Source organism: Cyphellophora attinorum (genome assembly GCF_001299255.1).
Source record: "Cyphellophora attinorum strain CBS 131958 chromosome Unknown Contig40, whole genome shotgun sequence".
NCBI classification, from domain to species: domain Eukaryota; kingdom Fungi; phylum Ascomycota; class Eurotiomycetes; order Chaetothyriales; family Cyphellophoraceae; genus Cyphellophora; species Cyphellophora attinorum.
In genome coordinates, this window is record NW_017253268.1 from 42,100 (window position 1) to 55,782 (window position 13,683).

At 54.8% G+C, this 13,683-nt stretch overlaps 4 protein-coding genes across 4 annotated transcripts; 3 read left to right on the top strand and 1 right to left on the bottom strand.

Annotated features, from left to right (window-relative positions):
• Positions 1–1,185: 1,185 nt before the first annotated feature.
• On the top strand, positions 1,186–2,913 carry AB675_11668 (Protein FMP42; the record flags this gene model as incomplete). Its single annotated transcript, XM_018140534.1, has 2 exons — positions 1,186–1,369; positions 1,418–2,913. 2 exons carry the CDS (start codon positions 1,186–1,188, stop codon positions 2,911–2,913), a joined length of 1,680 nt encoding a protein of 559 aa, XP_017995412.1.
• Positions 2,914–4,071: 1,158 nt separating this feature from the next.
• Positions 4,072–4,665, top strand: AB675_11669 (uncharacterized protein; the record flags this gene model as incomplete). The annotated part of the gene is made up of 4 exons (XM_018140535.1): positions 4,072–4,190; positions 4,312–4,372; positions 4,430–4,534; positions 4,579–4,665. 4 exons carry the CDS (start codon positions 4,072–4,074, stop codon positions 4,663–4,665), a joined length of 372 nt encoding a protein of 123 aa, XP_017995416.1.
• A 1,192-nt stretch (positions 4,666–5,857) lies between these two features.
• On the top strand, positions 5,858–7,726 carry AB675_11670 (Beta-catenin-like protein; the record flags this gene model as incomplete). The annotated part of the gene is made up of 3 exons (XM_018140537.1): positions 5,858–6,422; positions 6,464–6,638; positions 6,754–7,726. 3 exons carry the CDS (start codon positions 5,858–5,860, stop codon positions 7,724–7,726), a joined length of 1,713 nt encoding a protein of 570 aa, XP_017995376.1.
• Positions 7,727–7,986: 260 nt separating this feature from the next.
• AB675_11671 (uncharacterized protein) lies at positions 7,987–11,570 on the bottom strand (the record flags this gene model as incomplete). Its single annotated transcript, XM_018140538.1, has 3 exons — positions 7,987–8,296; positions 8,346–11,498; positions 11,548–11,570. The coding sequence occupies 3 exons, from the start codon at positions 11,568–11,570 to the stop codon at positions 7,987–7,989; spliced, it is 3,486 nt and encodes a 1,161-aa protein (XP_017995342.1).
• Between the last annotated feature and the right edge of the window lie 2,113 nt (positions 11,571–13,683).

The window sequence follows — 13,683 nt, forward strand, 5'->3', positions numbered from 1 at the left end:
TGACTCTTTGCGGCGAGTCAATGCCTGTTGTTGTCAAGTAAACGGTTGCTCGTCACCCGGCTACTAGTCACGATCTGCTGAGAACACTAAGGAAAAGACCTAAGGGAATGTGCTGTATTGAGGTCGACGATCAAACGCGGACGCTATGCGGTCCTTATAAGCTAGAGGTGAGCGGCGGTGTTCGTGTGGCTTCGGGCACAGCGGATCTCAGATCCTTGGTCGTCCTGTTCCATTTTGTCTTCAACCGCGCTTTCGGTTTCACAGAGATACAAAGACATCGATCAGCTGTGGTGTAAGATAGTTCGGATCGATTCAAACATTGTTTCGGCCGGATTTGGCCAGAGCATCGTTACCATAGAATTAGCCGCCGGCCGCGTCTGGGGGTCTCTAAAAACAGACCCAGCCGCACAAAGCACTTAATTGGTTTTATAGGATACCCAGAGATCGATCTTGCGGGTTCCGAGACAAGTCGAGACAGTTTGCGATTCCTAGACGCGTTCACAATGCTCTGACTTACCGGTCGTGATGGAGGAGCTACGCGCGTGCCATGGATGACTTGCGCGTTCGGTTTGAAGCTTTTCGATGGCGGATGTTGCGCTTTCATCATGGGAGCTTGCTAGATCTCATAATAGCCGCAGCACTCGCACGCTGTGCGGATGAGGTCTTAGGTATGGTGCCATTTGAATGGGGAACGTGTTGGTTGTAGCTTGGAGATAGCTAGCTGTGATTGGGATGAGGATGAGGCTGGTTCCCGCCGCGAGGTGATTGGCCCTGACTCCTGGGAGCGGAGTAAAGAATTACCCGCATAAATTTCTCATCATGGTGTGAACTTCTGCAGCTTTATCAACGCCATGTCTGATAAGACAGCAGTACATGCCTAGGTAGCTCAACGGCTTCAAAATTTTCAACGACTATGCTGAACCGAGAAGCTCTCTCTGTTTTATATGCCAGTGAATCGCATGCAAGAAAAGCTGCTGCTGTTCTTTCATCATCGTCGCTCACTTCGCCCGGCTAATTACTGCTTACCTGTCCTTTCCCCCACAGTTCTCCGCATTGTTGCCGCTTCGTGCTGCTCTGCAGCTCATCTGACCTCGTTCCAGTGAGGGCATTGGCTCGGCGCACGAAATCAGGCACGGATCAAGCAACAAGCATTTGAACTTTGCGCTCACTCAATAACCCCTCACTATGTCGTTGAGTCGCGTGAGTTCGACTGACCACTTTGAGCGAAATGCGGACAGCTCTGGTATCGAGCACAGGAGGATGTCGTTCAATCCGGTGACAGACTGGATGCCGCCGAAGCACGACACACCTCCTGAGACTGCAGAGCATGTGCTGGAATTCGAGGATGTGCCAAAGGCGAGGAGAATTAGTGAGCGACCTGGGGCGTTTCAGGCGGGCATCTGCTAACATCTCTTAGCACAAGTCGTTATCGCCATTATATATTGCCTGTTTGCAGCAGGGCCAGTGTTCGGGTATGCAGCCATCAAACCCGTCTTGATCGATGAAGGCGCCTTCGACGAGCTGTGTACGCCGTCGGAGATCGAGGAAGGAGTGTCTCCGTGCTACCAGCAAGAGCTTCGCCTCAATCTCATGTTCACTATTGCAGCAGTCTCTACCAATGTCGCAGCATTGCCCATAGGAACCATACTGGATCAATTTGGACCGAGGGTGTGCGGCATTATCAGCAGTGTGCTCATCTTTGCGGGCGCAATGCTCATGTCCTTTGCTTCATCTGTCAAGGCCGACTTGTACACACCTGCATACTTCCTGCTGGCATTGGGAGGTCCCTTCGTGTTCATCTCGTCTTTTCAACTATCGAACACCTTCCCACACAGGTCGGGATTGATCTTGGCTCTTTTGACTGGAGCTTTCGATTCTTCTTCGGCCCTATTTCTCCTCTTCCGGATACTCTACGAGCGCACAGAAGGTTCTCTCAATACCGAAAAGCTTTTCAAGATTTACCTGGTAGTGCCAATCTTCATCCTCGTTGTGCAGATCTTTGTGATGCCGAAGGTATCCTACAAATCTGTCAGCGAGATTGTGAAGGAAGCCGAGGAAGGTGCAAACGCTCCAACGCCTCCAGAGGCTACAGAAGAGCAACAGATTACGTTCAGAGAACGACGAGAAAGTGCCGTCAGTGAGATCACCGCCCTTCTGGAGACTCCAGCAAACTCGAAACGAGCGGTTCGTGAGGAGAAGAAAAATCATCAGTCAGGCGTATGGGGAGTTCTGCATGGTCGGACTGCCTGGGAACAGATCAAGACTCCCTGGTTCATCCTCATTACATTGTTCACCGTCGTTCAGATGACACGCATCAACTACTTCGTTGCGACGGTACGGTCACAGGAAAGGTGGTTGCTGGGATCCGAAGAGCAGGCACGCAAAGTCAACGAGTTCTTCGATATTGCTCTGCCTGTTGGTGGCGTTTTGAGTATACCTTTCATTGGAGCGATTTTGGACAACACATCAACGCCTTTTGCTCTCGGATCTCTGGTCCTGGTAGCAACAGTCATCGGCGTGCTTGGATGTTTACCGTATACATGGGCCGCAATCGCAAATATTGCCTTGTTTGTTCTATACAGGCCATTCTACTACACAGCAGTTTCTGATTATTCGGCAAAAGTCTTCGGGTTCGTCACATTCGGAAAAGTATATGGATTGATCATTTGCCTAGCTGGGCTTCTGAACTTCCTCCAGAGTCCGTTGGACGCGGTGACTCATGTGGTGTTCGACTTGAACCCGATCCCAGTCAACGCAATCCTGACTGGCACTGCTGTGGTTGTGGGCGGAGCTTTGGTGGCATTTGTGACTGTGAAGAGTAGGAAAGCGGCACGGCAAGAGCTCGAGGATGAGGCTGAAAATGCTACTGAACACCTTATGCCGAATGGCAATGGCCACACCTATGGAACATGATGCTGGACAGAATGAAAATCGAGTCGGTACTCGTCTGAGATCAATTGGATGCGGATTGAATCATCGAAGCTCAAAATGGCAATAGGTATGGCAAGGTCCTCAAAAGTTGAATAGTAATCGCAACATGGCGATGCGGAATCACGTATATGTATATGTGTATATAAAAGCTCGGTTCACATCTCATCAACTGTCTGTTCGCCGAGCTTCTATCTTCTACTTTTTCTCCTTTGCTCTATCAACTGCTTGCGTGAGGCCAACTCCTCGAATCAGTCCGAACAACCCTCCGCTAAGCTGTCCGCGAATAGGATCACAAGGAGATTTCTCACTCCATTATTTGAAATAATGCGCTGAGCAAGTTGCTCGTCTGTCCACCCAACGGCTTAGCTCATAAAGGTGAGCTTCGAGCGACGGGTGCCTATGGTCTCGCTTGGGGCTTGGAATGTGGTGTTCGTCAGGGCATCGTTCGCGCGATAGCGCGACAGCAACAGCATCATAGGCAACTGCCCAAATCGTACAGACACCTTACCGTGGGCACCGAGCCCGCCTGACGGGATGGAACTGACATCACTCCGCTTGGAATCTGGAGCAAGGTGGGCCTTCAAGATGCACAATGTCATCCCCGGCAATCATTAATGCAAATAATCGGACAGCACTCGCGGAAAAGACTGTGACCACAACCACAACCACAACCCCGGGTGTCCGACGGGTTTCGCGCCGCAGGCCTCAAAGCGAATGTCGTTGCGCTCGAACATTTCCACATCCAGGACAAGTCTGGACCTGTGACTGCTCACAAATGCCGGGCCGACAGAGGCCTTTCAGCAAGCCATGCTGACAGTTCACAAAAGAGGATCGAACATGCCCAGAACAGGCAAGGCAAGTGCAAACGGGATATCCGCGGGGCATTTGTTAGCAGTAATTGCTCTGTGACTGCCTACAGTGTGATGTACCTGTGAGGGGTGATACCACTGACGCAACGCAAACGCGATCTCAAATAACTTTTAGCAGGAGCTACCGTGATGATCTCAGGCATATATTACTACCATTGAACACACGATTTCGACGATTCGTTCTCACATAGACAAACTACTTCGAACAACCAGACACCCAAGATCATTCAAGACACCACAGGATACCCATACTTCCAACTGATCCAAGAATATGCCTACCTATCAAGGACGATGCCACTGCGGCGCGACGGAATGGACGGCTGATCTCAAGGACGAAGCTCATGTCCTCTGCCATTGCAACGCCTGCAAGCTTATGTCTGGAGGAGAGTTGTAAGTTTCCAGAGGATGTTCCTAGAACAAGCCCTGTCGGAGACCTCTTCGCAACCTGTCATGACGCCAGACGCTCGCGGTCTAAGCATGCCCAGTCCGACTTACTGACAACTCTCAACAGCACCGAGAACCAGATCATCCCCAGAGACGCACTGAAGATCACGAAAGGAGACTTCAAGAAGGTATAGTGCACCCCAAGAACCCGTCCGCTACTAAACCAGAACTAACATAGACCACAGTACACCTACAAGGGCGACTCAGGCAATGAGGTCGACTGCTTCTACTGCGGAAACTGCACCAGCAACGCCTATCACCACCAGAAAGTCATGGGCCCCGACACGATCGTCATTCGAACTGCGTTACTGAAGGTACTGACAAATGGGGCAAGCCAGCAGCTGAGATCTTCGACAAGTTGCGTCCGGGTTGGTTGCCACAAACTGGTGAGAACAGCTTCGAGGGTGCACCGCCTTCCTAGGTAGTCCCAGGCCTGCAAGACTCTCAGAGCTTATCTGTGTGGCCGATGGTGGCATTAATACTCTGCCGGGATTCATGGCGAGTGGTCTAGAAGAATTAGATTGCTGTTGCGGAGAGCATATTCCACCCAGTGCTGTTGCCTTGCCATGAGTCTGTGAACAGTAGCGGGCTTGGACACGAATCTATCCTCCACCTAGCATGACATGGAATATTCCAGTTCCCGCATTCGAATATCCACGACTATTTCTTACAGTCCTCTCGAACACAAACTCTTTCGTCCGCTGGTAACGACTTTCTCGTCCCGGTCGGATCCGAATGCCCACATACTGTCCCAAAAGTTGAGAGTCCAGCAACGCCTGCATCCATAATGTACACCTCCTCCGGTTTCAACTCCCTATGACGGCAATAAAAGCTCAGCCCACTCGCTGTTAAGGAACGTGATCGCGGCCTGATTCATCCACGTATATTAGCATAGCTCCTCTCGCATGCGTAGCTGCCCATCGACCCTCGCCAGTGGACTTCTCACATGCGTAGCCACGGGGGAAAGAATGGACTTACGCCGAACATAGCCACACTGATAACGACACTCCTGTTCTCTTCCGACGTCAGCGCGCTGTAGAGACCGCCGAGATAGCCCTCTGGCCGCTGTTGACGGCGGGCGGGCTGGACTTGGATGCGCTTGGGTGGCATAGTTCAAGATGAGAGGTGATTGTGGAGGATGGAAGAGGTCGGTCTGTGAGCGAATACGCAGTAGACGTACGTAGCGAAAAGTCGCGCGACTGGTGACGACGATGGATCGTGAGAAGTGAAGAGATGAGTGAGAGATGGGACGCAGGTGAATGGTGAAGTCAGTGTATGGGAAGAGAGGAATCGAAAAGCGATGCTCTCATGGAAATTCTGCGGAGCGGAAATGGTTTCCGTGAAGACGTGCCGCATTCTACATTTCTCGATGAATAGATCTGAACAACCTCTGCGCAAGCAGACACAAGCGTGCCCACTACTCTGCGCTCACGAGTCCAGCTCCACGCCTGCCCTCAATTACCGGAAACTGTCAGGAGTCGACTCATCGCCGGCAAAGCAGCCATTGCCAGCGAAGCGCAACATCAATGGTGCCTTCCTAGCCAGGAATGCTGCATGGTGATCTAGCTCAACATTTGTAAGATTTCCTACGGCGGTGACGGGCGCGGACAGCCATGGCATCGGTCGACGACCTCTTCCGCAGGCCCAATACGGCACCAAAGCGCAAGTTTGCCGACCCAACTACTTCGTTCAACAAATCCGCGAAACTAGCAAATGGCTCCTCCGCACGGTCTTCTTCACGGTCTCAACCTCCGCCTCCATCAGTCGAAGAGGAAGGACCAGCACCACCGCCCGAAGATGAGGACGACGATATGGAGGCAGGCCCAGCACTCCCACCAGACGAAGACGAAGAGGATGACCCAGAAGGGGAGGACGAAGAAGGCCGCTTCTTCGGCTCCGGCGTGACAGACGCCGAGCGACAGGCCATGAACATCATCAACGCCAACGACACCGACCCAGACAACCTCGACGCCCCCGAAACAATAGACCTCACCTGGCTGAAACGCACAGCCCTCTCATTCGAGCGCAAGATCAACAAGAACGCCGAACTACGAGCCAAATACGCCGACGACCCTCTCAAGTTCGTCTCCAGCGAAGCAGACCTCGATAGCGAGATCAAGACCCTCTCCCTCCTCGCCGAATACCCCCACCTCTTCCCCGAATTCGTCAAATCAGGCAGTCTCGACAGCTAGTATCCCTCCTCGCCCACGACAACACAGACATCGCCATCTCCGCCGCCGAAGTCCTCGAAGAACTAACAGACGAAGACACGTCCGCCACCCCCGAACAATGGACCGCACTAGCCAAAGGGCTCTCCGCCGCCGGCATCATCCCTCTGCTCGTCTCCAACCTCTCCCGCCTCAACGAAACCTCCAGCGACGCCGACCGGGAAGCGTATACCACATCCTCTCCGTCTTCGAAAACCTCCAGCGCCCTACAGAGCCCACACTCACCGGCACCGATGATCCTGCGTTATTCAAGTATTTGCTGAAACGGATCCAAACACCAGACCCACCACCGCGCGTGCCAGCGTCGGCCAGAACAGGCAATACGCAGCCGAACTCCTCGCGATCCTCCTGCAATCTCCCACTAACGCCCAACCCAACCGCAAACTCGTAGCCGAGCAAGATGGCGTAGACGCAATCCTCCAACTCCTCGCCCCTTACCGCAACCACGACCCCGAACGGGACAGCGACGAGGAGGAATTCGTCGAGAATCTATTCGACTGCCTGACCTGCCTCGTCGAAGACGAGCCACCGGCCACGAAATTCCTCGAGGCGGAGGGGATGGAGTTGTGCCTGATCATGCTGCGCGAGGGCAAAGTCTCAAAGTCGCGTGCGTTGAAGGTGTTGGATCACGGTATGGCTGGGGACGGCGCCGTAGCGGTCTGTGGACAGGTCGTGGAGGCGGGTGGGCTGAAAACACTCTTCGGTTTGCTGATGAAGACTAAGGACAAGGACGCGGCGACATCGTCATCTTCGAATAAGAAAGGCGGAGGGCTAGATAGGGAGAGCGCAGAGCACCTCATCAACATCCTCGCCAGCTTACTGCGGTACACACCCGCTGAGAGTCCGGCACGGATACGCACGCTCGCGAAGTTTGTGGAGCGGGAGTACGAGAAGACGACGCGGGTTGTTGAGTTGAGGAGGGAGTATCAGGTGCGGTTGCAGAGAGTCGATGCTCAGATCGAGAAAGAAAGGACCAGCAACGGCACAACAGCGGACGAGGACGACCACGCAGAGCTCGAAGACGAATGGCTCTCCCGCCGCCTCGACGCGGGACTGTTCAGCTTGCAGACCCTGGATGTGGTGTTGAGCTGGCTAGCAGCAGAAGATGGCGGAGCGAGGGCGAAGATCGACCAGGTCGTAGGTCTAGCAGTTCTTAAGCAGAGCTTAAGCGGACAGCTGTCGAGCATTGCGCCCGAGACGGATAGGGGGAGGGATACGGGGGAGGTGCTGGGGGCGTTGATTGCCTGTCTATAGTTCGTTTGAAGTGTTAGATGGGCCTTTCCCAAGGGCCACCACCTCAGGCGAACGCAGCGAGCGATTTTCTGGTCGCGCCGCAGGTGCCCACTGTAGAGAAGGCGAAAGTATACGTTTAAAGCGTAGAAGACTCCTCCTCGACTATTGGATTGAATCGCATCATTGCATTATCGTGCACTAAAATATGGGTATTATGTGCTTCCATCCAAATGTCTTGTCCATACTCTCAGCTATCTCTCTGCTCATCCCCACCCACACCCTCAACGTGAGCCCTCATAGCTCCCCCTAACATCCTCAGGCACCTGATGCGGCTTCTTATGCAGCACCCCGTGCTCCTCCCCGTGCACGTGCTCCGGCTCGTCTTTGTGGCCTGTGATCTTTTCCTTGAGTTTTTGGGTCAGGCTTTTCTTCTCGCCGGTGCCTGTGCTGCTGGTGGTTGGTGAGGAGGGGGTTTCGTGTGTGTTGTAGCCCTCTCGCCACGGTTGGTGCGAGGTTGAGGATTGTGGGGTGGTTGCAGACTTGTCTTCGGCGAGGTGCTGGGCTGAGCGCTCGTCGAGGCGTTGTGCTGCTCTATTTCGGTGTTAGTGAGAAGGGTAAAGGGGCCGGCATAAGGACTTACGCAGGGTCTTTTGCAGGATCGTATGGGATGCCCAGCGTGGGTTCGATGTGCCGGTCACGGTTATCGTTTGGGTCGTTCAGCGCTTTCTCGGCTGTGCGGGCTGCGACGGGGTTGGTGGTGACGGCCTCCGGGTGGGTGCTCGAGGAGGTGGTGCCGACAGCGGGCTGGGTTGATGCCGCAGAGGTGTCGGGACCATGGATCGCTGTGTGTCCGTATGGCTCGTTGGCGTAGCCTGTGCTGGTGGGACCTGAAGTGGTGCTAGTTGTACCATAGGTGGGATCAGTCGTGTCGTGATGCCTGGCGGCCGCACCTCCGGCGAGGGCACCGGCGCCGCCTGCAAGAGCCGCTTCTTCGGTGTGCCGCGAGGGCTGTGCTGCCTTTGTCTCCGCTGCGTCCACGACTGGAGCACGACCAGAAGTCCCAGCAGACAAGGCTGCACTTCCGGGTTTTGTGGTTGCGCTTGTGGTTGTGCCTGGGACAGGGTCCTTGCTGAGAGGATTGTAGCTTGGCTTGACGGCACCGCCGCTGACGGCTTCGTATTTGGTCTGTGGCTCGGTGGTGGCAGTATCGGTCGTGTGGGCTGTGCCGATATTCGAAGTGTCGTCATGCTTGTGCTTGTCGTGGTGGCTATAAGCACCATAAGCGGCGCCGGCGCCCAGTGCGGCTGGGACGACAGTGTCGCCCTTGCTGGAGTCCTCTTCATCGGTCGAGTATTCCTCATCTGCGCCGGTGTCCTTGTTCTTGCGGCGTTTAAAGATGCGCTTCAGCAATCCCGGCTTCGTCTCTCTGTCACCAATGCCGGCTTGAGCCCCTCCTACAAGGGCGACACCGCCGACCTCTTTGGCGTGGTCGGCTTTGCGCCGTCGCTCTGCTTCGTACTCTTGAAGTTCTCGGGCGTGTTGGCTTTCTGCAGACTCAAGGCTGTCTCCTCGGGTCGTTTCATGCGTTGATTGTGGTGTGACCACAGCAGCACCGGCATCCTTGGAGTGTTTCTTCTCGAGCTTCTCGGCTTCTTTCTCCTGTTTCTTCTCCTCTTTGGCGACCTCTTTCTCGTGTTTCTTCTCTGCCTTCTCGACCTCCTTCTCGTGTTTCTTCTCGGCTTTCTCGACTTCCTTCTGATGCTTCTTCTCCTCCTTCTCGACTTCTTTCTGGTGCTTCTTCTCTTCCTTCTCCGCATGTTTGGCGGCCTCCTTCTGCTCCTTTTCAGCCTCCTTTCGTGCCTTCTCTGCTTCTTTCTCGTTGTGCTCGTGGACGCCATACGCGCCGGCCCCAACGGCACCGGCGCCTGCTGCACCTGCCAAGGCTGCGTTACGGCCCGTGTGGTCGTCATCCCGGTCTTTCAGGTGGTCGTCCCTGGCAGTGTACGGGATACCGGCAGCTGCTGGGCCCAGCTGAGTTGCCTTCTGATCAGACTCCCTAGCAGTGTACGGGGTACCGGCGCCTGCCGGCCCCAACACAGCTCCTCCCGATGCAGGCTGGTCCTCAGCTCGTTTGTTATGCTCGTGCAGACCATATGCACCAGCACCGAGGGCGCCAGCGCCTGCAGTGCCTGCTAAGGCGGCATTACGTCCGGTGTGATCATCATCCTTATCTGTCAGACCGGATTCTCTAGCAGTAGGCGGAGCTCCAGCTGATGCTGGGACCAGGGGTGTTGCGCTAGAGGCGCCGGGATGGGTCGTAGTGAAGGCCGGTTGCGTTGAAGTAGTAGGTGGCTGCGATACAGCGCTGGTCCGCGGCTGAGTAGATGTCGCTGAGCTGTCGGGACCATGGATCGTGTATCCAGATGGATCCTGCTTGCTATCTCGAGTGGCAGCATAGGCGGCTCCACCTCCCAAGGCTGCTCCACCGGCGCCAGCGAGGGCAGCGTTGCGCTTGCTGCGGTCAGGTTCGCTGGAATATGGTTCATTCGAAGCTAGCGTTGTAGGTGTGGACGTCGTCCCAGTCGGCTGGCTGAGCTGAGTGCTTCCTGGGCCGCTGTAGGAAGTATCTTGTCCGGACGAGAGGCCTCTTGTCGTTGCGTCATGGTATGTGGCAGGCTCGCTTGCTGAGCCGTGACTTGCAGCCGCTGCGCCGAGACCAGCAGCACCTAGACCAGCGCCTGCAGCAGCCGCAGTCCCTCTGTGACTGTCACTTGGCTCGTCTTGACGGGCAGCCTCACGAGTTCCACCTACTGGGGCGTTGATCGGCGCTGGCGAGGACACGCCGCCTGGATATGCTGTGGTGGGAATGGACTCCTTCCTGGAGTGAGAAGGTTGTGGAATCGAGCTTGACGGTGTAGTATCAGCAATGGCCGAATCTTTGTGGTCGCGATCTGCTGCAGCGCCTGCAGCAGCACCCGCGGCACCGCCTAGACCAACAGCAGCGAGTGCTTTGCCCACGAAGCCTGAAGCCTGGGAATCCGTCTGCTGAGATGTGCCTGTGGCAGCTGCTGTTGTACCATGGTCTCGCTCGGCCTCAGAATACGTGGGGTGTCGATCAGATGGGTTGGTGGTTGAGGTGAGACCAGACGGTGCGGGAGTGGTTGCTGGTGCGGACGTGCTTGACGACTGCGGCTTAGATGCCAGCGTGCCGACCGTACCACCTGCAAGAGCGCTACCTGCTGCTGCAGCTGCAGTCCCACTGCCGCCACTGGAGCCAGTCTCTTTCGAGCGAATGGGCAAGCCATCAACGCGAGGATCCAAGTGCTCAGCCTTGTACGGATTTGTGTAGTCTTTGTCAGGGTAGCCACCGGGCATGCCAGGCAGCTTCTCGAGGGCCTTCGTGGCTGCAATCTGAGCTGATCCCTCAGGAACGCCTGCATCACCGATAGTGGCAGTCTCAGGTTTCTGGTAGGATATAGGATCGGTGGACTGGGGATCTGCTACACTGCCAGTTGGGTCACCCTTGCCAAGGCGATGGCTGGAATAGGTTGACGTCTGTCCGATAGCTGCAGTGGACGGTGCCTGTGAGCCTGCGCTTACAGTGCCAACATGCTGATCACCGCCGGCCTCTGGGCCAGTTGTACCTTGAGCCGCCGCAACATCGCGTGTACCGGGTGTGTCTCGCTGGCCAGTCACTGTAGATCCCAGATCGTCGTTACCAGGAAAGTGAGAGCCTTGACCAGAGCCTTTGCCTGCAGACTCTGTGGCCTCCGAAGTGTCCTTGTTCCTGCTACTATTTGTATGGTCAGCTTTGATCCCAGATCCATCGGAGAGGTTCTTACAAGGTCTGCTTTAACTTGTCCATCGTGCTGTCAGGCGAGTGTCTTCACGCAGGATATCGAGCAGTGGACGGTAAAGATAGGCGTAGGGAAGAAAATCAAGTCAAACCTGCTACTTCACCGACCTGGTTTAATCATTGCACAAAGAATGCCAGGCAATGCGTCATGTGTTGGTACTGTATGCTAGCGGCCTAGAACGCTACCAGGATAGCTGACCGCTTCAGCTGTCAAAGGCGGGACGAGTTTGGAGCAACAGCCAATCTATTGGCTCCATCCAGGCCGTCGCGCAACGCGAATGCCATAAGAATCGAAGAAACGGGAGGGGAAATGGCAGATCTGAAGCTCGATGAAGTCATGGGATGCATAATTTAGACATTCTGGGCGACGCGGCGCGCCACCAAGCTTCGACACTGACAGAAAGAAAATGACACTGTGGCTGGAGTTGGATGGGAAAGTTGGCTGGTTGGGTTTGCAAGCGTGGCACTTGCAGCAATGCACATTTACTGACACCACGTATGATCAGTAGAATGTGGGAAGTACTTTTTCGTTATGTACTGTGCTGTAGACGAATGCTTGGATGCTCAAGCGAGGTCGGGGGTTGAATAGTAAGCGAGCCGTGTCAACCGGTTTGAGATGTAGGGCAAGATCCGAACATTCTTATCTTCCTACCTTATAGTTGTGTGCCAGCGTCTGGGGACTTACAACCTTCTCTAACCTTGTAGGCAGCTGGGCTCCGGCTTTGCAATGATGATAGGTCAGCCCAACAAGTAGCAAGTCCATATTTCAGCGTAGCAGACGGGCCTCAAGGTGCGCCTGCGAAGCGAATGTTTCTGCTTCGCGTTGGCAGATGCGCGAACTGCTGCGAAGCGTCTCCGCAGCGAGTCAATGCCACTTGGAATTAGACGACCTCGCCAAAAGCATCTCATGGCTGTCAGCAGAGTCGAACAACCACGCCATTAGACATTAGGGAAGGAACAGATTTTATCTCCATAGACACAACAACCGTACATGCAGGCCGGGCAAAGCAGCCTCTTCGAGAGCGAACAGTCAGCCTACCTGCGCGATTGACTACACCACTCGTTGCTGACATGGCCCGCGCAGAGACGTTGCGTTGCGCCCATTTGTGCGGCTCCCAAAAGGATGATAAGGCACAACAGGAACGAGGCCTGGCCGCTTGCTAGATACCATGCTACGGTGTATGTTATCGCCTGTAGGACTGGGACTTACTTCGTAAGTTATCTCCTCCATGAACGGCTAGGGGCGGAACTGTCGGTCTTGTTCTCCGCACTGGAGGGAACCAAGGGAACCTGGCAAAGTTCATGCGATTGCGTGTTCGTTTCAAGTATGCGGATGAGAGGTAAACTATCCCATAGTAGTTTCGCAAGACGTGAGTGACATGATTGATCAACCCACGCAATGTGGCAAGCCGTGTAGTGGTGGCCATCAAGTTCGGACATCCCGGATCTCGATACCACACCTTCAGGTCCTTACTGGGCTAGGCAGTCTGGAACGCCATATCTGACAGCCGAGAATTGGCCTGATAAGAGTGTCTAACGGGCAATCGCACAAGCGATCATGAGCACTTTGGAACCGCTCCTTGTACATAACAATCCGGCGATGAAGACTGCAGACACACATCGGAAGACTGATCAAGGGGCAACTATTTGATGAGTAAATCACTAAAGGAGCGACGTTGAACTGTATGCCTCAGCTCGCAGCAGAAAGAACGACTGGCGGCAGCATAGGCTATTGGCTGCGACGCAGGTACAGCCTATCGCTGCCCATCATGCCTCGGGTCCAGGTTCGACCGACCTTCTGTGGTGCTTCTCGAAGGAAGTCAATCCCTACCTGAGTTCTCAAATCTGCAGAGATTCGCCGAGCAGAGCCGCCCCTGGTGCACGCCGCGATTACCGTTGCATTCTCCTCGTGTTTGATGGATATCGATCGGCAGTGTCTGGCGATCGCTGACAGCGCTGCTCGAGGACTTCTGAAGTATGAAGGTCACTCGCTCTGCAACACACATGACGATACGAATGCTACGAGTCGCAGAACGTGTTTGATAGACAAGCAACCTTGGGGCTTGGTCATACCCTGGAGGCGAAAAGATCCCGGCCCAAGACGGGCGATGCACGGAACAAC